This window comes from Onthophagus taurus, chromosome 7, assembly GCF_036711975.1.
Source record: "Onthophagus taurus isolate NC chromosome 7, IU_Otau_3.0, whole genome shotgun sequence".
In the NCBI taxonomy this organism is placed as follows: Eukaryota; Metazoa; Arthropoda; class Insecta; order Coleoptera; family Scarabaeidae; genus Onthophagus; species Onthophagus taurus.
Window position 1 is genome coordinate 6,278,797 of NC_091972.1, and position 25,811 is coordinate 6,304,607.

The 25,811-nt window shown below is 31.5% G+C and overlaps 2 protein-coding genes and 1 long non-coding RNA gene across 8 annotated transcripts; 2 read left to right on the forward strand and 1 right to left on the reverse strand.

Moving 5' to 3' along the window:
* The first annotated feature begins 377 nt into the window (after positions 1 to 377).
* LOC111418835 (PX domain-containing protein kinase-like protein) lies at positions 378 to 6,092 on the forward strand. The gene is made up of 6 exons (XM_023051522.2): positions 378 to 794; positions 862 to 1,147; positions 1,215 to 1,444; positions 1,505 to 2,287; positions 5,364 to 5,526; positions 5,588 to 6,092. Exons 1-6 carry the CDS (start codon positions 693 to 695, stop codon positions 5,761 to 5,763), a joined length of 1,740 nt encoding a protein of 579 aa, XP_022907290.2. The 5' UTR covers positions 378 to 692; the 3' UTR covers positions 5,764 to 6,092.
* Positions 6,093 to 7,947: 1,855 nt separating this feature from the next.
* LOC111418848 (ubiquitin-associated protein-like lingerer) lies at positions 7,948 to 25,756 on the reverse strand. 6 transcript variants are annotated; one of them, XM_023051548.2, is made up of 13 exons: positions 25,656 to 25,756; positions 24,918 to 25,039; positions 21,319 to 22,430; positions 20,547 to 20,825; positions 20,226 to 20,465; positions 19,726 to 19,960; positions 17,253 to 17,468; positions 17,031 to 17,188; positions 15,929 to 16,171; positions 13,719 to 13,967; positions 13,255 to 13,437; positions 10,014 to 10,043; positions 7,948 to 9,665 (listed from the first exon to the last, which is right to left on the reverse strand). In XM_023051548.2, exons 2-13 carry the CDS (start codon positions 25,000 to 25,002, stop codon positions 9,567 to 9,569), a joined length of 3,129 nt encoding a protein of 1,042 aa, XP_022907316.2. In that variant the 5' UTR covers positions 25,003 to 25,039; positions 25,656 to 25,756; the 3' UTR covers positions 7,948 to 9,566. The 6 variants fall into 6 exon arrangements, with proteins under 6 accessions (XP_022907316.2, XP_022907308.2, XP_022907311.2 ...); XM_023051540.2 differs by having other exon boundaries at positions 15,929 to 16,201; positions 25,656 to 25,755; XM_023051543.2 differs by having other exon boundaries at positions 15,929 to 16,201; positions 24,918 to 25,036; positions 25,656 to 25,722.
* Positions 16,097 to 19,450, forward strand: LOC139430342 (uncharacterized). The gene is made up of 3 exons (XR_011640827.1): positions 16,097 to 16,291; positions 17,933 to 18,105; positions 18,162 to 19,450. It is a non-coding gene; the product is annotated as an uncharacterized lncRNA (long non-coding RNA).
* Positions 25,757 to 25,811: the final 55 nt, after the last annotated feature.

Here is a 25,811-nt window from a genome sequence, read left to right on the forward strand (position 1 = left end):
ATTTTGGTTTTTTTATTAATAAAAAATTGTTTTAATTACAAATTTTATTAATAATCAGTTCCAAATCAGCGCCATCTATCGAGAATGATAATTAAGTTGAAAAAAAAAACTTTCTTGCTTTTTTTGCTGATTTTATTCAAATTGTAATCGTATCTCAATTTTGTCTCAAAAAATTTAAGCATATTACTAGAAGAATGTCCCCGAATTTTTATTCGTTACTTTATGTAAGTGCATGTTTTTTTTTATAACTGACATCTAGTGGTGTTTCGATTTAAAATTGTTAAAACGTTTCGATTCCACCTGTTAAGCGGCGCCACTATATTTCTAACCTAAAGTTTTAACTTTTATCTTAAATTACTCACAACCTTATCAGTTTTCGCTTTAATTTCCGTATTAACTGATTTTCATTGAACATTGCGTATTACAAAAAACAATTTCAGTTGTTTAACATTAAAGTTTTCGTTTGAAATTCAAATTGATCTGTGACGTTTCAGTCGTGATCCAACCATCAATCAGAAGACTACGCAATTCGCAATTTTAATAGAAGAATCGGGGGGAGTCCTCTCTTTTCCCTTCGTTTGTGTTATGTATCAAAAACATGTCTGACGTAGCGGCGTAATGTTTGTTACATTGATACTAATGGATGGACGAGGACCTGAAGCGAGGATTCTTCCGATGCGCTCAACAGATAAATGGCGATATTCGAGAAACGAACCGCGAATAAGGTACTGATAGATGATACCGAAAGTCTTTCCTGCGTAATTGAAAATTGGTTTAACACCAATGGTCACACGGTAAGAAATTATTTTTACATATCCCCACTTTATTTTCTTCAATTGGTGTGTTTTTTTTTTGTTATAGGAGTTTGTAATTAGGGTACAAAGGGGCCCATTTTCTGATAAAACTTGGCGCGTCCAAAAACGTTACAATGACTTTGTTAAATTGCATTCAGCACTTCAAACATCCGGTATTCATTTACCGTTACCACCTAAGAAAATTGTCGGAAACATGGACCCGAAATTTATTGCAGAAAGACAACAAGCTTTACAAAAGTACCTAAATATTATAGTCATGAACCCAATACTTGTATCATCGTTACCAGCTCGATCTTTTATTGATCCTGCTAATTATTGTCAACCTTTTAGAGGTTAGATAAATATTTATTTATATACATGAATTGATAATACTTAATTATGATTATTTTATCTTTTAAGAAATTGCATTACAACATGTTTCGCTTGCATTAAGAGGCGAGGTCGGTTGGGAAGTTGTCTCACCATTAACAGAAATTGGTTGGCGCCTTCGTAAACATTATTATCATGTACGATGTAAAAATATACAATCTAAGGAGGAATTATGGGCTGGTTGGATTGATTATGGTCCTGATAAACACTTAGATGATAAAGATATGCATGCCATATTTAAAAGTATTAGTCAAATACAAGTATGAAACAAAATAAATCATAAAAAAAACATTTATACCATTTTAACAAATTTTTTTTAGCATCCATATATTTATCCAATAGAAATGTGCCTGTGTACAGATGTGGGGGCTTTAGTAATCCGAACTAGTCATAAAAATGGATCATTAAGAGACGTTTTATATGGTGTTAAACCAAAACAGTCATTTATGAAAAAATATGGTAACCCAAAAGGGCATAAACCGTTAGAAATATCGCAAATCGCCTTGTATGGGCGTCAAATACTTGAAGCATTAAAATTTTTAAATGAAAAAGGTTTACCTTACGGCCACTTACACACCGGTAACATAATAATTGATAACGATCGCGTTAAATTGCTTGATATTGAAAATGGGATTATCGGTGTACCAAGTTTTTATCGCCCTTATTTTATGCAACACAAAAAAATTCATTCGTTACAAGCGATTGACGTTTATTGTTTTGGACATACTTTGTATGAAATGACTTTCGGATCCCCGCTACATGAAAGCGTTGTTGAACATCTTCCGGGAGAGTGTAATCCAATTTTAAGATCAGTTCTCGAATCAATTTTATCGCCAGAAGCTTGCAAATCGGGAATTCCAACTATTGATGATCTTCTAAAACACGCTTTTTTTGCTAATATCAAACCCACAATGATGTTATCAAGTGATAAAATACACTTGAAAATACCAACTTCGACAAAAGAACAAATCAAAAAGATTATTATCATGGTTGAAGATCGATTGAAGGATGAACAAAAAATGGTTCGTAGTCAGAAACGATTGGTTAAAGTTCAAGAAATGATGAGTTCTGAAGAAGAAAAGAAGAAACAAAGATCAAAAATGGTAATTTTGGTTTTATTTATGTTGAAATAATGCGTGATCGCTTTATAAATTTTGTATTTTATTTATTACAAAAACAGTACAAAAGCGTAACATAGAAAATAATCTACGGAACTATTTTCTGTTACGTTTTTGTACTCTTTGCAACTCTAAAAAAAAAATTATTAAAAATTGAACGCATGTGGCGCCATCTGTTGGGGATATTTTAAAATCATTCAGCTAAGAACCAAACCACTAGAATACAGTTGGATTTTTTTTTGGGTATATAATATAAAAGCCCTAACCCTCAACTAACGTTCCGACTGATAAACGAGATTTTCGTTTTCATCCCTCTAAAAATATAAAACTTCTCAGAATAGACAGGCTCAAACTATTGAAAATTGTTTGGTGTCTGTCCACTTTTATCACAGAACACTGTTTCTGTAAGTCCCGGCATAAATTTAATCACTAAAACTAGAGACAAGAAAATAATCTAGAGTTTGATTTTGTACTTTTAAACTGGTTTTTATTTTATATAGAATTTAAGTCTAACCAGTTTCGGCCCTTGACCAACTTCAGAGACTCTACAAATAGATTAACATCTCTCATCATGTTAAAAAGGATCACATATCAAAGTCGAAATCAGATTATTAGTTACTAATTTACAAAATTAAAGTTTAAAAAGTTGTAAAATGAAAGTAAGGACGAAGTGTTACAAGTTTACAGGTTAAAATTTAAGAACGCTCTTTTTTAACAAAAGAAATATTAAGAAACTTGGGAAAAATTCAAGAATCATGTGGCTTAAAAATCGACGATTTTTTTTAATCAATGTGAAATGACTCAAAAAACACGTTAAAAATAAAAAGAAAGTGCTGAAAAGTGACTAACACTAGATTAACTTCAGTTATAACAAGTTTTATATGATAACTAACTTCAAGTTTAAAATGTCAACCTCAATTTTGACACATTAAAAATCCTATAAAATGAGTACAAACACGACATATTTATCTTCAATTTTAATGAAGTTATGGTCAACTTCCGGTTAAGAATGTCAACATCAATTTTGCCATATTTGTAATCGTCGTGAAAAATCCTTTAAAATGAGTTCAAACAAGATACGTTTAATTCCAATATTACTCGAGATATAAGAACTTCCGGTTTGAAATGTCAATGTCATTTTGACATATTCTTAATTTTTATAAACTGTCTTAATAGACTGCCTAAGTCTGACGTCACAGAGATGGGAGATACTGACTCGCCAAAATAGGTATAAGTCGCCAAAAAATGTCATTTGAAATGTCGTCACTTTGTTTATTTTATTTTAACACTAATGAAAAATTGTATATGGTGATTTACCGTTAGCAACGAAAATGTTAGGAGTCGGTATAAGCTCCGCCCATCTCTATGACGTCAAGACTTAGGTTGTCTATATTTGTCACAAAAACACAAATATAATAAAAAATTAAGGTTGGTATTAATATTTAAAAATTAATATAAATATTTAATGTTTTTTATTCTAACTTTCTTGTTTTTTGAGATAAGTGCGTCATCTTTGGACTCATTTTAAAGGTTTTTTAATGAAAATGACAAATATGTCAAAATTGACGTTGACGATTCAAATCGGAAGTGATTGTATTTCTATTAATATTAAAGTTAAATTTGTCGAGTTTGGACTCATTTTAAAGGATTTTTTTATGAAGTATGTCGAAATTAAACGTTGAAAGTTCGAACTTTTAGGTTTTTTGAGATAAATACGTTAAGTTTGGACTCACTTTAAAGGTTATTTTATTAAGATTACGAATATAATAATAAAATTAACCTTGACATTAACAACTGAAAGTTTTTGTCACGACTAAACCTGAATGTTTCTAGTTCTCGTTTTAGTTCAACAAAATATACATATACAATTTTATACAAGGTGATTCAGATAAGAAACGACACAGAGCAGGGACATGTAGAGGACAATAAATTAATATGATTTAACGTAAGTTACCTCTATACTAAGTTGTATACCTGAAGAGTTATAGGCATTCAAAGTTGGCTCTTAAATTTTCAAAAAAGTTCAATATCTTCGTAATACATTAAGCCAAAAAAACCAAATTTGATATACGTTATAAGTGTACCAAGGATATTAATTGGTAGCAAATTGAACTGAATTGAATCATTTCAAAGGGTTGCTGAAGGGTGATGGTCTCCTAAATTATTACCTTATTTCATGTGGAAATTAGTTCTAAAACCTTTTTTACTCTTATTTTTTAAAAAACTTTGGAGACGTCACTGTCGTTTCACACACAGTTGGTTGAAATATAAATCAAGAAAAGGTGCATGAGCGAGATGCCACGAGAAGAAGAAATCCGAATAATGCACGTTTGTGTCTTCTTTAATCTTACGCGAAAAGTTTTTATAGATGGGATTTTGAATTTTAATATTAATTATTGCAAAAATAAAACAATTTTAGGATCTGAAAATGTTACCAATCCTTCTATTTTTACATAGTTTACCGATTTTTTGAAAGACGGTTTTTCTATTTGATTGAGGGTAACAGCCCCATTTTATTTTACTCGAATTTACTTGATGGGTTGTATTTCCACTATTGCTTCTTCTACACGACTTTTATTAACAATAAACTAACCTCACAAAGGTTCTCACAGGCTCTGTTAAGTCCCTCTGTTGATAAAATTACCCCAAATTTCCCTTCTTTTTTTTTCTCGTGATACTCTGAACAGTCGACCTTCTTACTGCTTCCTGATTAAAGGGAATCAGGAAGCAGTGTTTTTTTTACAAGAAGAAAGGGCTTCTTGTAAAAAAGAACATTTGACTTTTGGTCACAATTTGTAATTTCTTCATCTATTAATTTGAACAAGCTTATTATTTTACTTTTTAAATACTCTACCGTCTGATCCTCTGCTTTTAAAACATTAACCAAATCTCCAATATAACTTAATGAATTTGGTAGTGTTCGCAACATGTAATTAATTTCTTCTTTTTCTGTTACTTTTACACCCACAGGTTTTAATGAATTTACCGATTTTTCAAATTCCAGCCAACAAATTAATTAATTAATAAGTTAATTGAGGCTATATTTGTTTTGTTTTTGTAGAAACAAGAGCATAAATTAGCAAAAGAGAAAATGAGACAAAAAACTATTGAGGAAAACGAAAAAGTAAATGGGGCGTCTGGTTCAGGTAGTGATAGAGCTGAAAGTGTTAATAGTACGAGTACAAATACTTCAATTGGGACTTCAACACCACCATCAGTATCAGGTAAAAAAATATTTAGATCCAATAAAATTTGAAAAATTAATGATAAACGGATATTTTTTAGGTGTTACATCCGCTTCAGCACCTTTGCCTCCGCCCCCTCCACCGCCTCCGAATGGTATTTCAACACTTCCGGTTGTTACAACAAATGGAAATTCGCAACCTGATGATAGATCAGCACTTTTAACGTCTATTTGTGGTTTCAATAAGTCATCGTTACGTAAAACCAAAGTGAAATAAAACGATTATGCGAAAAAAGTTTGTTCGAAAAGTTTGAAAACGAAAAGGAGCATTTTATTTGGTTTTGTAATATTAAAATTTTTAAAAAAATGGTGAAAATATAGTATTGTGATATGTAAAATATATATACCTGAATGTAAATGGAAGTAACATTTGAATCTGCGAATTGATTGAGATTTTTGTGTAAAGTACGTTTTATATTTATAACTATTGATTCAAAAATTGTTTTTATTTTATTGGTACGTTTTATTTTGATGGATCAAATTTGTTTTATTTATATTTTTTTAATAAGGTTTTGTTAAAGATTGTAATAAAGAAAGAAAATATTACTGATGGCCCATTAAAATGAAAAAATTAATATTAGTGTTTGCACAAAGAAAATGAAATAATCTTTATTAGATTTTACAATCTGTTTCAGAAAGATATTTGAAAAAAGTATTTAGGTAATATAAAATTAAGCTGTTTCCTAACCTTTTAATCCTAATAATGTTTTTAAATAGGTTCAATTAAAAAAGAAGTTTAAAATTTGACACAAGTAAAGTTAGAATTAAAAGAAGTTTTTCTTAATTGAACTTACATCTTACAATTAGTAAATGGCTAATTAAGCGATTGTTATTGATAGATCAATAATGAATTTTTTAATTGTAATGAACCTGTTTAAGCTTTAATTAATGTGGAGATAACTATATAATATATAACAATCAATATATCATGGCAAGTTTAAAAAAAAATCTTGTATTATAAAAATTAAATCCCCTTTTTTATGAGTTATTTTCTAAAATTTGCGTTTTAATATGTTTAATTACAACTTTTAAATTATCCGTGCCATTTACGAAGAAATATTTTTCTAATTAAAACGAAGATCATTTTTGTTTTGAAGAGACGTATTAAACATATTAAAAAATAAAAACATAAATTATTGTATTTTATTCTTTTTTTAGATATTCTGTGATTATACTATCGTATTTATCTCTATTAATAATACTGTATAACTTAATAATATATTTTAGCGGTGCATATTAAACAAAAAGAAATTTTAACCAAGGGTCCACAGTTTAGCGTTTTGTAGTAAAACGTAGAAATATATTTCGCAAAAAAAATTTGACAAAATTGTGCCAATCGTATCTAAATGTCTTTATTATTGGAATTTAATTTGTTGTATTAAAAGAGAACATGTATAAAAAACGTAAATTAATATATTCTATGTATATCATAAAAGAAATTTTATTTAACATATCTATAAACATTTTTATTGCCATCTGCTTCCCACAATTCCCTTTATGTCATCAATCCATCCGTACTGCGATTTGTTATTTTTGGCCTTCAGCAAGCACATCACCCTCGCAGTCCACTTCAGCTCCGCGTCTGGTGTTATTATGTCCATAACGCCAGTTCTCACAATCAGTCAGATATCCTCATTTCTGATTCTATCCTTTAAGCTGATACCAAGCATAACTTGCTCTTGTGCTCTCTGTATGGTATTCAATTGGTTTGAACTGTTCTTACAGAGTAGAGATATAGGGAACGTACCCAACAATTCAGGCACTGCAGAGAACCATGATCTCTTCAAACAAAGACATTGAGGGTAATGAAAAGGCGAATAAGCTGGCTCCCCAACCGGTTTGTGGACTACAAAAAAGCTACCTGAATCAAGTAATTTGGGAGGCCTCAAAGATTGCCAAAGAACTTCCAGGTCAACAGACAAGCGAAGAATATGATAACTCCGTCGCAAAACTCCCTCAGCAAAGGGGATCTAAGGTTGCTCTCAGGCTTCCTGATCGTTCCTGCGCCCCTAAAATACCACCTTTTTCATATTGGACAAGCTGAGGATCAAACTTGTCGACTTTGCAATGACGAGACAAAGTTCGCCTGACACCTATCGACATAAATGAACACGACCTTGGAATAATAGTAAGTTCATCAAGGACCTACATTCGCCCTCAGCCCGGCAGCAACAATAATAATAAAGAGGGAACCTAACTAACTGTAATACTTCGTTAATGTCCTGATTCTGGGCAATGATTATCATATTCATTTTCCACTTATAGTGAATTTTTTATGCTTTTAACTAATTATTCAATATGATAAAAAAATATGCTACTTAAAGCCAAGTTGCCAACCACTGGATTAGATAAATATATTGCCCAGGTGTAGATAAAAAATTATGATCAAATAAAGACATAATTAAAATAATACCAGTAGATTAACTTTTATTCTTTTTGATCATATGTAAGACAGTCATCGTATCATCATCCTTTCTTATCTTCCTATTAATATAATTACAAAATACGAAAAAACACAGTACACAAAAAATTAAGTGTTAGATTTATCCATATGTATTTCATAATATTGTTAAGTTAGCGAATACAAAAACTGAAAAAAAAACTACACATATACATAGTGGTTTCGATCTTATTTTTTTACTTTTCTTATCTTTTTTGTCTCAGTTTCTCTCTACACAAATGGATATTTATACATAGCATAGGTACACAAAGATAATTTAGTTTTTATATTTAATAATAAACCTAGCTAAAATGATGCTCATGATGGGGCTCTTTTTGTTAATTATAATTTTTTGAGGATAAAAAGTCAGCGTTTGAACACACCGCGGTCCTTAACGTACCGTCTTACGAGGAACAATCACACAACTTAAATCCTTAACCCCCATAATAACAGAGCTCATATACATTTTTTTTTAAATGTTTAATTTTTTTTAACTTTTTTCATTTAAACTATATAAACCTACGGCATAATGCAAGGCGGATCTAGGTACAGTGTGTGTGTTTGTGTATTTAGTACAAAATCCAAATACAGCAGATATTTACATTTTTTTTGTTTTTAAAGATAAGTTTAGTTTAATGTGGAACCACAGCGAAAAATCATTAAATAAACGAAACACATTTAATAATAATAATTAGAGAACGGCCCGGAAAAAGAAATCAATTGACAGACTATTGTTATTTTTTTTACAATTTTTACCGATGCCAATCACTTCGCGTCAAAATTAATAATCATCATTAAAATTAAATGTAAATTCTTTTAAATAAAAAAACGAAATTGATCTTTTTTAAATTACATGTTAAAAAACTGGCCTAAGACAATATTGAAGGTTTTTACAGGTTTTTCTATATTTTTAATGCAATTTAATTGCACCGCCTCATTGCACAGATTAAACACATGCGTATTACATAAAAATTAATAAATACAAAAATTATCCCTCAACGTAATGGGAAAAAAGTAAAAATTCTTTTTAATGAATTTACAAAAGTACCTAACACTAAATATAAATACACTGAAAAAAATTCACTAGTAAGAATCAGTTTAAACAAATTAACTTGGACAAAGGGAACTGAGGGTTATTTGATGTTAAACGCGATTTTATACAAAAGAGCAACACATGAAATCTCAAAAAAACCTGTAAAAATATGCATTATGATGTCGATTACCCCACATTTTGTATAAAATCAACGCCGCGTCATAACCATCAAATAAAATTAATAATAATATATTTAATAATTATTTTTTTGTTGAACATACCATCGATTTATCCTATAAAAATAGACAATACATAATTTATGATTTGAAAAAAAAATAATTTAGCAATGCAATGCAAATACTATAAAATATATATTATCTAAGTAATTATTAATAAAAATAATAAACAAAAGTAATTCAAGGCAGAAGTTTGAACGAATTCCATCTTTTTTTGATAAATTTAAATTTAATTTCCGAAGTGATCGGCCATCAGTTTTTAGTTTCACTTCTCATTATTTGACCCCTTTCCTTTTTCATCAGACTGCAACTTAAGGTTGGGTCCAATAAGCGGTATTTCCATACTTATTTCCACCCGACTTTGCTTGGTTTGATGCTTGAGAACGTTGACCACTTGTATTTCCAGAATCCTAAAATACAAACAAACACTTGTAAAAAATCTTTATTCAAACCACAAACCAATAAAATAATAAAACAATCATTCATACAAAAGAACATACAAAAACAAAGAAAAAAATAACATATTTTTTTGTTCAATTTCAAAAATTAATTGACAAATATCACATGCACAGTCATATCATTAAATCATAAATTATATTAACAATTTAGTTATTATTTTTTTGGTGTAGCAACTAATTTGTATTTCCGTGTATTGCAAAGCTAAGCTATTGCAAGCTAAAACTACGTGCAAAAAAAAACAAACAAACAATAATATTGAAAGCTGTAGATAGTGAAAGAAAGAAGTGTGTGAGACTTACCATGCGTCGGCCTTGCTGCCGCACATCCATCTACAAGCAAAACAAAACCTCGATAACCAAACAAGAAGAAAAAAAAACATGCTCGACACGGGTTGTCAAGTGAGAGCAATTTATTGTTACTTAAAAGTTAATTATTAAAAAGTGCTTTTGATTGATTGATGATAATTAATTTTATAAAAACACCTAAAAAAAAATGTTAAGAGTTAGGAAGAAATACTAGTACTCTTGTTACGTAGGAAGTGGTGGAAAAGAAGGAAATAAAAAATCTAAAAGCAATAAATTAAGTTTACGAGGACACATAAAAAAATCATGTAAAATAAAATTACGGAGAATCTAATTAAATACAATAAGAAAAAAATTAAGATTAATTAGTTAATCATAATACAAAAAATGCTTCAATTTAAATGGGGAGTGACACAAAATTTCCAAATTTTAACTAAAAACTTTTCTAAAGCTCTGACTAACTGTGCTATTATAGTGTATCAAATTGCGCTCGCTGCAGTGATTAGAAACATAGGAAAGAAGAATCCGCAAATGTATGGAAAAGTTTACCTGGGATTTATTGATTTGAAAAAAGAGTTTGATATGGTATTGAAATAAAAACTATGGGGATTATTATGAGAAAGAGGTATTAATGAAAAGTCACGACAAAAAAAAATCTTACACAAGGCAGAGTTTTGAGTCCAACCTTATTCATAACATATATAGAATATGTAAAATGGGGTAAGTAAAAAAATATACAACCTGTCAAAGTTCTAGACGGAACATTCGTGGATAGCGTGGTTATTATAACTAGAGGCAAAAAAGAATTAAATGAAAGTTTAAATAAATAGAATGAGACTACAAAAGAATTTGGAATGAAGATGAAGTCATGGTGATTGGTAGTAATGAAAGGTTGAAAATAGTAATTGGTGGAACAAATATTTCAAATACCTGGAGATTAAAATAGACAACCCGGGAAGTCAAGGAAAAGAAATAAATACAAAAATATGAAAGACGCTGATAATGTAGTACGATATGAATATGATATTTATCAACAAAAACAGAAATATAGAAGGCTATAGAGATGTAATACCTGTGAAGAGTAAAGAGTGTAACGAGAAAGACAAGATTATGAATGATAGCATAAGGAAAGAGGTTTTGTAGAAAAAGACAGCTCAGTTGGTGGAGACATCTACAGAGACTGCAAGATCTAGAGGGGTGAAACGCATATTCTTCTTCTTCTCTTCTTTCTCTAACCCTAATTTATACCTTACGGTGTTGGGTCCATCTTTTATACATCTTCCTATCTCTGGCCATAGTTCGTACTTTGGCTTCATTCTTTTTGCAACCATCTTCTCAATCGCTCTCTCCCATTGGCGTCTTGGTCTACCTCGCTTTCGCTTTCCTTCTGGCCTCATGTTGGACATTTTCTTCACAACTTAGTTGTTTTCCTCTATTTCCTGTACCAGGGGTTTAAGGTTAGTTCTTCACTGATGTTCTTGTTCCATACCCTATCTTTAATGGTTTTCCCCAATATCTTGGGTAGGTACTTTATCTCTGCTGCTGTTATTTTCTATTTGTGCTTATTCAACATCGTAAAAGTTTCTGATCCATAATTAAGTGTGGGTATACAGATGATTTTATATAATTATATTTTTGCATCAGTGTTCAGTTCCTTCTTGCCTACAAAACTGTTATATATTTGATAGTAGACCGCACTTGCTTTTGCTGTTCTGTTGCGTATTTCTATTTCCTGATCTATGTTTCTATCCTTACTTATTATGGTTCCAAGATATTTTTACATCAATATCTCCCGTTTCTTCTTCTTTTGTGATGTGTAGGATCTTACTTTTGTTCTTGTTATTACCATTTAACCCTTTCTTGTAAGTAGATATTCCATATTTGGATGTACATCTACTGTGCCTGACATTAGTGCAACATCGTATGTAAGGGGTAAACAAAACGAGTATGGTTGCCAAAAAAGCAGGGGAGTGGGAAGAGAGGAAGACCGCGAAACACTTGGAATAAGGTAATAAACAAGATAATCACCAAAAGAGAAAAAACTATACAGGAAGACGACGGATTAGCAAGAAATAAGAAATTCGTACATGGCCAAAGATCATCGGACAACATTTAATTGTGTAAACGAGATGACACTCCAGGGTACAAATGATATACAATACGAATCATAAGTAATACGAATGATACCTCTACATGTCCACATTTGATAATGATATTGATATTAAAGCTGATCAAGCCAACCCAACTCATTTTAATAACTTAAGAAAGACAATGGAGAAACACAAAAGTTGAACTGAAATGCAGAAAGTCCATAACTTAGCTACAAATGAAACCACTTGCTGTAAATGGAACGAATAAGTCTCTGGTAGAGGAGGAAATCAGATTGCTTCTTGTTTATATCAGCACTCAGCCTGTTCCAAAAAGGACCTTATGAAAATTCTTTCCCTATTGATATGCACATTCGACCTTTTTACGAAAGATTTTATTGGCAGCGGATGTTGATGAGCAATTAAATAAGTTGATACCTAAATCATTATTTTATAACACACAGCTATCTCGACTTATCCTAAACCGTACCTTAATCTAAAATTGTGAATATTCGGATAAGTCGCTCAAAATACACTTGAGATACACTTAATTTAACAGAAACTTAATTTTTTCGAAATAGAAAAATAATTCAATTTCGTACTTTTGATTAATTCCATTGAAAAGTGAAAATAACATATCGTAATTTAAGTATTGAACGTTTTTTAAATATTTATGTACTTAAACAGTAATTTTTACATGATCTTCAACAAATAATGTGATTTTATGTTTCGATCGTAAACTTAAAAGAAAGTTTAAATAATTATCTAACCATGCAACTAATTATATAAAAAGAAAAAAATTAACGTAAGTTAATAATTCAAACATCAAGCAAAACTAAACATGCGTAAGTGTAAGATAAAAAGAAAGAAAATAAATGTTTATCAAAGAAATACTAATAAATAAAATAAAAATCTGTTGTAAACATGAAAAAATGAAATAAAACGAAACAAAAACGACATATGCATGTGATATGTAATAATTAGCGTAAAACTTAAACAAAAATAAAAAAATAAACAGAATTACCCTCATAAAAATTAATATTAACCATTAATATTTAATGTTGTTTTACACTAATAATTTAATTTTGCACTTTTGTGTAGACTTAGAAATATGAAAACAAAAAAATTTATATACATATTCTTCTTCTTACCTGATGTAATTGTTGATGCATCAATTGAGTCGAATGGTGTTGCTGATGCGGAGGCATCGTAGGAATATACATTTGAGGGGCGTACCCCGAACCGCTTGGCGCTAATCCCGCATTCTGACTACCATGTAACGTTCCGGAAAACGGGGGTGGAGTTCCAGAATGAAATCCTTGCTTATCATATGACTGCAACGTTCAGAAAAATAAAGTTTATAGAATTGAAGAAATTTATGTATATAAAATTTTAATTTTTTAATTAGAAATTAATCAGATTGCCAAAAATAATCTTAACCATCGATCAGAACAAACAACTTGAAATGTTACACAAAAAAGACTTTTGCATAACAAAAATTGATGAACTTAATCGATTTTTCATTCTCGTCATCGTATCATCATTAAAAAATAAATACAAATTTATTTTAATATGTTGTTAAAACAAATCAATCAATTCATTTCAAATTACTTACGTTTACTTTACCAATAGCTGTATGTGATTTATTATACATAGCCGAGAGATCATTCCCTGTGGTTCCTGTAGATGACGCGTTAGCACCACTCCCTTTCGTCTGACCCTGTGTATTACCAACGTAACCGCCTTTTGTGTAATCTTGCGATTGACTTAAAGTATCATACGCGGAACCATAACCGCTACCGTATGGTTTAGCGTATTGCGTGTTATTACTTGAACCATGCGCATTTGTCGCAGTTGGAATTTGCTATTAAAAACAATAAAATTAAAAAACTATAAAGATGGATTTAATATTAAACATATACAATAAGCTCTACTTTTTTGAACGGCGATATTATGGTTCAAAAATAGGCAGGACAGCGTTGATATTTCTTAAATTCAAACACCATTTAATTACAGTACTAATACATACTGTGAAAATGGTCTCCATACTATTTCGCATAAAAATATTGGAGCATAGCGAGAATTTCATACAGTGTGTCCGTAAAGTAACGGATATAGACGATAAAATCATTATAAACGGTTTATGGAAAAAACCCTGAAACGGGTCTAAAGATTTAAATTTTTTGCAATTGTTTGGTATAGATTTTAAATTTCTTCCGCCATTTTTAAGCGAGTTATGACATCATCGGTATTTTTTTTCAAATGGCAATCCCCAATTTTTATTATAGAATATGAAAGAAGATTTTTTTCTGAATCTAGTACATTCAATATTAACATTGCTTACATAAGAAAATTTTCGAGAAAAATTACTTTAAAGTATAACTACTTCAGATTTGTTGACATGAGGAAAATAGCAGTAGCCATGAGTAACTATGGTAACCAATTATTTTAAACAATTTCCACAAGTGTCAAAAACTGATTTAGTAAGTAGTTGACCTCTTTAATACAACATATCCTGATCACCAACTCATTAGCCAAAGTATGGTGAGCCTAGCTGTGACTAAATTTAAACAGCATGGCCATCTCTCGAAGTCTGGCCTACTAAATGTTTCAAGGGAAGTTCAACAAATCGTGGTTTTGGCTGGGCAAGAAAACCCTCATGTTACTGCAAGGAGTGTATTGGGTCTAATTTGGACATTAGTAAATCAACGGTTCATAAAATTTTAAAACCCGCAAAATATCATTCCCATCGTAGTTTTTGCAACAATGACGAAGACTTTGTCAAAAACATAATTTTTTCGACGAAATGACATTTAGATTGAGTGAATAAGTAAATAGACAAAGTTGTCGGTATTGCGCTAACCAAAATCCCAATTAGCCAAGAAAGGCGCACACCCAATATCCGCAAAGGATTTGAAGAAACCTTAACTGGAAAGAGATGTTAAAATTTTTTCGAAGCGATGTCCTTCCTTCCATTACGATAATGATGGCGCGCCACCACACTTCAAGAAGCTTCACTAAATCAGTTTTTGACACTCACGGAATTGTTTAAAATAAGTGGTTACCATAGTTACTGATGGCTACTGCTATTTTTATTATTACACAAATTTGAAGTAATTAAACTTTAAAGTAATTTTTCCCGAAAATTTTCTTATGTAACCAATATTAATATTGACCGTACCAGATTCAGAAAAAAATCCTCTTTCATATTCCGTAATAAAAATGGGGGATTGCCATTTGAAAAAAATATCGATGACGTCATAACTCGTTTAAAAATGGCGGATAGAATTTGAAATCTACACCAAAAAATTGCAAAAAATTTAAGTCTTTAGACCCGAGCTGTCGCGTTTCGGGTTTAGCCATACGTCTCTCAAGACGGCAAAACCCGAATGATTCAAGTTCTAGGTCTTGTGTTAGTTCTAGTTTTGCACTAGCACTATCACTAGAACTAACACTAGATTTAGAACTAGAAACGTTCGGATTTAGCCTCATATCTCTTAAGATGGCTAAATCCGAATGTTTCTAGTTGTAGGTCTAGTGTTTTAGTAGTAGTTCCAGCACTAAAACTATCATTACTAATCCGAATGTTTCTAGTTCTAGGTCTAATGATAGTTTTAGTGCTGGAACTACTACTAAAACACTAGACCTACAACTAGAAACATTCGGGTTTAGCCGTCTTTAAAGACGTATGGCTAAACCCGAAACGCGACAGCTCGAGGTTAATGTTAACCTGTTGCCATAAAATTTATGGCACGCTCATGTTATAAAATCGAGGACCGATCGAAAATGAAGTACGTTAAAAATGAAAAATAAATATATTCATACCCCATAAACAGCTCCAAATTGATAACTTTGCATCGGACTATAAGGTGCGGCAAAGAAATAAGTCTGCGGTGTTTGGGCTAGTATTGGTTGTCCGCCTTGGTGTCCTTGGGTCAGCGTGCTTGTTTGCTGGGAGAGCGTCGACGGCACTGGACTGGCGTTGTTATCACCGCGGGTGAATCGAGCGTCCGACATAGTGTACGTCGAGAGTGGCTGGTCCCGTACAGCAGTCATCGTCGTCGGCGTCTGGTAACTCATTTCATAGAAGGGGGTCGTCTGAATGCACAAACGAACACGTCACTCAACCAACATAACGATCAACCCGCGCTAATAATGGCGCTAACGGGGAGGTTTACGGGAACGGAGGTAATAAGCAAGTTTATTGTGCAAAATAGAGAGGACACAAAATCTTCAATTATTTTAATATTTAACTTTTTCATTATTGTACAAAAAAAATTAGGAAATATTCGCGGATTGAACAAACAAAAATAGGATTCTTTAACACTTTTACACTATAATGTAAAATTATTATTTACAAACAAAATTAAAATATTTCCAAATTGGCTTATCTTACAAAAAAAACAACCATATTGTAATTATTACATTGCCGCTTTTTTATGTTATCTTAATTTTGTGTGCAAAAGGGTTAAAAAGGTTGATTGGATTTTTTTAAAGCGGACATTAATCAATTTTTTGAAAATTGTTGTTATTAATATTAAACTGATTATGCAAAACATTTAATGATCATTTCATTATCTAATTTGCTGATTGTTATTAATTATTTTAAAAAAATAAAACATGTCTTGTGAGTGAAGTGAGTTTGTACATGTAAATGATAATTAACACACAAAACTCTCAAAATTCAGTTGAACGATATCCACACATTTGAATATTGGACAACCAAAGTCTACTGATTTTTTTCATTAATTGAAACCTGTTCGTTAAGATTAACGTTACATAATGAGAAATAAAAAGGAAATTGAACCGAATTTAACGAACAAGTAACAAATGTTGTTAGAAACTCAAAGAAAGGACAAAACAATGAAATCAAAAGTTACAAAAAAAAGCCAAGCAAACAGTATTAAAAGCAAATGGGGATGCATACCATGTGTGGTAACCTGTGTGGAAGCAACTGCATATCTTCATAGGTGTAAATTGGCGGCTGGAAGTATGGAATTCCTTGACTCATTAAGTAAGGTGTGCTCATAACAGGTGGTGCTACTCCAGGTGGAATACTCGACACAACACCACTAGAGTTCTTTGCTATGAAAAAAAAAATCGAAACATCGGTTTAAAAAAACGCAACTAATTATTATTTTTATTTTACCTAATGTTGTTGTTTTTGTTGTTGTCGCCGTAGTTTGCGTTAAAGACAACGTCGTCGTAGATGTACTAACACTTGTCGTAGACGTGGTACTAGTAGCGACAGTTGTTGCACTGTCATATGTATTGTCTTTAACCAATTTATGATTGCTATTCGAACTGTAGCTGTTGTATTGAGGTGACGTCGTAGCATTTCCATAATTTGAACTGTTTGTTAAACCTATTACGAGAAATAATTTAGCTATAAATTACGTGTTAGGGTATTAGAGAGAGATGGGAAAACAACTGAATAACTTTTTAAAAACAACTCATAGTGCAACTTAAACAAAAGTGTAAAAGAACCTAGTAATGGGTAAGTGCAGAATATAGATTATGATTCCTAATTGAATTATAGTGTTGTTTATAAGAGTAGCATTAACAATACAATTTGATATCTAGATCTTTAATGATTTAACTTATTTTAAAACTATATTCTTAATTCTTTCGCTTTTGAAAGCTAATAAAAACACATTAGAAAAGAGAAAATAATTTTTTTTCTTTCCGCGAGATGTAAACATACGCTTGCGCACTAATCAGTTGATGCGAGTTTAGAACTTCTGTCATCCACAATGTGCGTCTGCGCCTGTTCTTTCATATGATTAATATCGATTCGAAATATCTATTGATATATTTCTATCGTCTTAGATCGAAACATTGGTAATTTTCTACTGAACTTGCTACATTTCAATTCTTTTAAATGTTTTGCGACCTAAGTCACTATGCATTTCGTGAAGAAACTACAATGAAAACAGACGTAAAATGACTAAGCGAAATGGACGTTCATGAGATGAGGTTATTTTTACGTCAACTTAAGAAATGTAAGTTTTAAGAATTATATTAACTACAAAATTAGTTTTTTATCGAAAATTTATAGGGATTGCTCTTCTAAATCAACGAACTTGAAACATGGATGAAAGCTATAACCTAAAAACTCTATAATCTTATATTAAACTTATAAATGGAACTGATTGGGGCCTTAATTTATCGTCGTAACAATCATATCTTATTTCTTAGCTTAGAAAGGCACATATTGATGAGTATTTAATTTTATTATATGGAAGTGATTAGGAAGAAAAATATATTCTATGATAACATAAAAGAAGCTACCAGGATAGTTATGCTGTTGAATAAAATGGGTTGACAAAGTTGTCTTCTTACACAAAAAGAAACAAGTTACTTTGAAAATAATCTCTTTTGGAGAAGTTGGTATGTGGTATCAAAACTTAAGGATGTTTAAAACCTTGTAGTAAAAATCTAACTTATAAGTGGAAAAACGTTTCTAGGAAATTCTCGTTTATAATAGTGAATTTCTAATTCCCTACACCAAAATATATAATAAAAATCAGATCTGTATAACTCAATTAAAACCAGGTGAGTTTTTTATTGCTGTTGAATAAAATTGGATAACAAAGTTGTCTTCTTACACAAAAAAATAATCACTTTTGGAGAAGTTGATATCTGGTATCAAAAACTTAAGGATGTTTAAAACCTTTTAGTAAAATTTATAAGTGGAATAATAGTGAAATTTATAATTCCCTATACCAAAATATTTAATAAATATCAGATCTGTATAACTCAATTGAAACCAGGTGAGTTGTTTATTATAAAAGCTCCTAAATTATTTATTGTTTTAGATAATTCTTCATACCAAGGCTAAATATATCTTATAAGTCAATCAAAAGAGTTTATGCTCCTCAATCACAATAATCATTCTGAGTATAACACTCGTTTTAATAAATTTGGTTTCACTACGTTTACTTGAGTCATACAAAATTCTAAGAATAATCTCTTTTATTAAGGGTAGCTAAAATAAGGCGAAGAAATTTTGTTTTGTAGCATTCATTAATGGTAGAAATGAATCTCTTTATTCAAAATTTACATATATTGGCGTTTGAAACGGCTCCTATACGGCTTCATGAATTTCCTACCTACAAATTGAAAAACAATAATATACACATTTTTATAAATTGTTGATTTTATAAGTTAGTTTTTGATTTAGATAATTTCAGTGTCCTATAAAAAACTAGATCTTTATAAATCAATTAAAGTTTTTGTGCCTTAACTACAATGCTCATCCAGAAGTATTCGTTTAAATAAACAAAAGTGTATTATTTTAGCAAATATTGTTTACCAATTTTAATATACCTATGAAACGATAATTATTTATTTCGCGACTTTTTCATTATAAATTATTACATATTTTTTTGCAGAAACAAAATTGTTTATACTAGTAAAATGAGTACAAATGTTGTTTTGATATGTTATTTTTAATGTATGGGTTACCAATACACGTTTTTCTTTAAAAGTAAATTTTTTTCGAATGACTAAGTATAAAAGGCGATTTTCTGCATTTTCCAGCGTTAATTATATAAAAATTATGTATAAAAGTTTTCCCCTTTAATAAAATATAAAAATTTTCTTATTATTTTTTCTCTTACCACTGTTTGAACCGTAAACCGATTGATTAGCATTTTGAGAGTATGTCTGATTATTTGTTGGATACGAGCTGGCTTGCGTTATTGATGGTGGAAACGTCGCCACGCTATAATTCGATTGATACGAACTGGCCGACGTATTGTTTTGATAAGCGTTACTGGCCGGCGCGTTATATGATGAACCAGTATTGCTACTGACGTAATTATTTGGTTGGCTCGACCCGTATGAACTTGTCGTCTATAACAGAAAAAAAAAACGATTTAATATACTTATAAAATAAATTTAAACTAACCTATTTAAAAAAAAGAAAAATCAGATTGCCAAAAATAATCTTCACCAAAAAGACTCATTTTGTATTTCTCATAAACCAGCAAAAAACTTACTTAGAATATGATAGTTTACAACAAATCTAAATGGTATCATTCTCGTCATCGACTCATCATTTTTAATTTATGTAATACTTTTTTTCATTGAGTGAATTAAATATAAACATTAACATTACCTGTGTGCTACTATAACTGGGTGCATTATAATTTTGTGATTGATAAGAACTCGATTTGGGTTGATAGGAATTATACGTGGACGACTGAGAGTAAGAATGGGATTCCGATGGTTTATTAATCTCCATTGACGCTGCCGTACCCGCCGAAGTCGTACTTCCAGTCATATTAGATCTTGTCGCCGTACTGTAACTTGTTGTTATATGTTCAGAGGTTTGTGGAATGTTATCGTTACTAGTAAGCTACAAATATTAAAAACATTAATAACTAATCTTAATTATCTGTTAGTTTAAGAATTTCAATTTCTACTTATTTTAACTTACACTCTGCGTAAGGGACGAACTAATACTGCTTTGAGCGTTTGTCTTCTGTTGGGTCGCGTATGATTCCATTGTTTGCGTTTGGTTAGTCGTGCTGAGATCAATGTTTGAGCTGGACGAATTTGTCACGTCCATCGAAGCACTATTCGACGAATTAAACTTCGCATCGGAAACGGCATCAAATGATATCCCATCCGAAATTAAATCCATAGCACCAAACTGAACATCCAGCAGCCCTATACTTTTCAGATCTCCCGGCATTTCTACAGCACTCGAAGGTATCTAACAAACAAAACAACAATTTATAAAATTGATGTTAAGACCACTTTACAGTTCGCAAGTTTCATTGCTGGCAAGAAATATTGCGGTAATTTATCTTGCACGCATGCGCAAATGCTGTGTTCTTTTTGGTATACTTGCACTTGCAGATGATATATATGGACATATATTTCTTGCACTTGCACTGAAAGTATGGTGAGTTTTTTTAGTTACTTTTTATGTTGTCAACTGTAAAATATAACGACATAACGTGTTTTGTTGGTTTGTTTGTGTACATGTGCTTCAATCTTTCAAAAAATATGTGTTGGCAGCATTGATTGCAACTGAAATATTGCAGTTAAAAGTTGCCAAATATAAAGCCAATAACTGCATGCAAGAAAAATTGCTTCCTGTAAAGTGCCCTTTACTTACAGAAAAATCACATTATTAACAAAAATACCAAAAGAGTACCGATTTAGAATAAATTTCATTTTCATAGTATTTAGATTAAACTTACTTTTGATGGTGGTGGTACTCGAGCTCGTTGAGTTTTGGTCCTAATCGGTTGTTGCGTTGGTTGGTTTTCAGGCACCGTCCCATAATTTGTACTAACGGGATTATACGTGCTTGCGTAAGCGTTCGAATGAGCGTTACCGTATTGATTCGCCGAGTACTGTTGAGTTCCCTGAGCGGTAGCGCCCCCGTATGTTTGGTTTTGGAGGTGAGTACTTTTCATGTCAGCATTTTGCTGCGTCAATTGGTTCAAGTACTGGGTCTGGGCGGCGTTCAATGTACCAACCATAGGAATAGGACTTTGAGATGGCGGTAATTGACCCTGTTGCTGCATCGTCATTTGGGTTCGTTCGTCTAAAAGTGGAGGAGATCGTGAATCTTCCGGTGACTCTTTAGGTGGGTCAGGCTGAATACTTGGTGTAAAGACTTTGGTGTCCGCGAGACTTCCGGTGTATTCTTCAGTTGACCATTCGTCAATATGTCCTTCATCCCAATTTTCTGTATGATTTGCAACAGTATTGTTATCCCAAGTGCTTGGGTTATTATCCCAAGTATCTATTGGACGATTATTAAAGTTCCGATTGGTCCGAGGTGGATATCTGCTTCCCACACGACTTCCACCACGTCCTCTACCCGGCCCTCCCCTTGTTGGACCACCAGATCTTCCTCGTCGATCGCCTCTATTATCAGTCCTATTACCACCTTCGAGATTACGTTCGTTTTCCGCCTTTTCTCTACCTCGCCAAAGACGGCTGTCGTTATGCCTATGATGACGCGGAGGTCCACCACTTTTATTGCGAGGCTTCTCCTTGTCATTGTGACCCTGATCGTTCCAATCTTCACCAGCCGCATCCGCGTTCTCTGTCTTACTGCTAGCCGGTTGTTTGCTCTTCTTCTTTTTGACCATTATGCCACCCCATTCGTCGTCCAGTAGCATATTCATTGCCGCGTGCATATCATTGTCGCATTCATGCAACGCCATGCACACGTCTTCTTCCGTTTTTTGTGTAAACTCCATTACCTGTTTTACCTTGTCGCGCATCGTGGGGTCTTCAGATTTTGAGCGAGCGCTATCGCCACCACCTCCGCCTTGCTGTTTTTCATTAGTACCTTTCCCTATTAAAAAAATCATCACTTTTACTTCTTTTCATAAACAAAAATTAATCTTTCATAAATGAAGTAATATATATTTACACAAACATTTTAGATTAAAGAAGCATCATATCAAGCACGATTTGATGGGTAGATAAGATTTATTAAGAAATCGTAGTTATTATGTAACTGCAATAATAATGTTGTTTACATTTGATTAGTTTTATTTTTTATTTTAATTTCGTTGAAGGAAATAGATTCTAGAACCACCTTCACATAATATTTGATGTTACCGTCGTCATGAAACGCACCCAGACGAGATTAATTTCTTAACGAAGGGCTCAATGCAAAAATATATTCATTATTTAGATAAAAGAAGCGTAAATAAGCTTTTTGATGAGTTCAATGTGGGTAAACAGATTTAATTAAAGCAAAGGTTAAAATTCGTTTGATTTTGTTGGCAAGTTGACGTATGTGTTTTGTGCTGAGTCTAACAAAGAATGGCTTGGAAAGCACATTTGAGACTATAAACATATACCGCTGAATGTACTCATTCATGGGCCTACCCTATATCATACATCTCCTAAAATGGCATCCCAAAAAATAATATCACTTATTGATGCTGGAAAAATGGCTTGAACAGTGGCAAGTAAAAATAAATCCGAATAAGTCCGCTGATATCACATTTACTCTAAAAAAAGGGAATCTGTCCTACTGTTACATTAAATAATGCTCCATTACCTATTCAAAATGAAGCTGGGAATTTACCTGGATCATCACCTAACCTGGAAAAAACATATTTGGACTCCAACTAGGACTGTTATACAGGAAAATGTACTGGTTGATGAATAAACTTACAACTCAGCCTAGACAATAAGTTACTTATATATACTGCCATACTGAAATCCGTTTGGGAATATGGCACCGCTAGCGAATCAAACATTTTACAGCTGCAGCGATTTCAGTCTCAAATTCCTTGGCAGATATGTAACGCACCTTGGTTTGTACCTAATTAGATCTTTCATCAAGACAAATTTTGCAAATGCTGCAAAATCATCCAAACCGACTTGCAAAAAATCTTTTGCACCAGGCAACTATTAAAAGATTGAAGCAAAAGGACCTACCAGAACAATGCATGGCGGAAAAAAGAACATACCTATATATCTTTCTTTTGCTGTACTATATAAAAATGTTATTGTTTGTCATAACGATGCATTAATATGGTTTTCGTTTGGACCTATTATTGAGCGGCTTCCTACTGTGTTATTATTCTTTTTTTGTATTGTTAAACATTCTGTTTATTGTTGTTGTATGCGATAGATTGCAGCCTTTTAAAGTTTTAACTGTTCCACATATACTGCATGGAAGAGAACTCTTTAAAGAATTCAAGATGATTTTAAATATCTTAAAATGATCTTTAGAAATAAAACGTTTTGAAGTAATTGTTGATAGTATTCAAGTAGGTAATAATCAATTTCAGAGTTTTTTGATTTGAAAAAGTACTGAGGTTGGGGAATAACTTGAGTTGGAGTCTATCTATGAGCGCTAACATTTACATTTAAATATACTGATGTATTAAATAGTTAATATTAATAATATGACTTAAAAATATTTTGATGGTTATATCCCAAATTTTACTGTATTATAAACATGATGATGAGATAAGCAAATAAATAAAATGCGTTATCATCAAATAAACAACAAAATTCTTATTATGTTTCTATATAGCCCAATAGATAAGAAAATTTATAAACAAATCCATCTGCATTAAAAAATAAAGTGTATTGGGGATTTTCTTGGCCACAATACATTCTCTTATTCCTTCTTGAAATTAAATACGCTGGTAATCACTGGTAATTCAAGAAAAACGTGATTAATTGTTTGAAAGATAACAAAATTCCATTACCTTCAATGTTTAATAACCTTGGTTCTAGGAATTTCTAATGTTCAACCAATAAAAATGAATCATTTGATAAATTAAGAGTTCAATGTATTTCAAAAATTCTTTTGTTCAATTTTTTTTAATACCAAATCTTAACTATAATAATATTAATAGTAAGCTTTAATGATGAATCAAAAAGATTCTATGAAAAATAACGTAATAGTTATCAGTTGTTTCAACTAAAATCGTCCAAAAAAAACTATGACAAATGTAATCAGAAAAGTTTTAGATGAGTCATTATTTTTTTTAAATAAAAAATTAAATGTTAATGAACTAGTTTGTAGTGGATATAATCCACTTAGTTCCAATTTAGGATTTCACAAAAATAAGATTAAGTTTTGACAACAGAAATGAACTTTAAAAAAAATTTATGGTGGAATTCATTAAATAAGGCTAGACACACACATAAATATATTAAGTTTAAATGTAAAAATCTATCAACTCGATTTTTCACCTACATTAAACTTAATACAGTTATCCATCGACTAAAATATTGGCAGACTAAAAATTGACTGTGTGCCTAGCCTGAATATTTATTAATAAAAATAACCTGGAAATAAATAACTCACCTGTGTCACCTTTTTCATTCTTGTGTGATTTATCAGCCTTAGGCCCTTTACCACCTTTTGAGGTGGTTCGATTGCTCGAACTCATTTTTACAGTATGTACAGTATTAGTATTTACAAGTCTTCTGAAAAAAAAGAAAATAATTAAATATATTAGATATGACTCATTAACATAATAAAAGTTGTGAGTTTAGGTAGAGAAAGAATATTACTCAATCCCTTCAACCTATTACTTAACATGTGAAAGTTGGATTTGGTTAAAAGCATAAAAATATGGTTAATAAAGCGATTTACTCAGGGAAAATTAATAAAAAGGATTCATATGAAATACTCTTTTTGACGAATTGTTATTGTACTAACTGTGGGTACAAGTACAAAAGAATTAGGATTATTTTCAACAAAACCGTACTGTCAATTAAGGTTTATTCGTTTCGTTTCGATTATTTTAATAAAAATCGCGTTCAACAACGTAAAGGGATACGCAAAAAACGAAGTATTTATTTAAATATCCTGATCACCATGTGGAGGGACGCCATTTCAAAGAGACTTACAAGGTAGACTATTGACATCCCGAGTGAAAAACGGTACAAAATTTTGATATGAACGGGATTCGTCTTTGCAAAATTATTATTGTAAATGTTAACACTGAAACGAAACGATTATAACCGAGACACCTTTAACTCACAACTCGCGCCGCAATAAGTAGACAGGAAATAAAAACGCAGAACTGATTTACCATACCTGAAAAGCCGAGAAACACAACGCAGCTAGCTATCGGTCACGTGACCTTCCCGCAAAATGGCCTCCGAGCGCGTTCTCAGGGGCGCCAAACGTTACCGATAGAGCAACGATTTAAACTTGATATACTGAAACCGCTTATTTTTAGAAACAAAAATA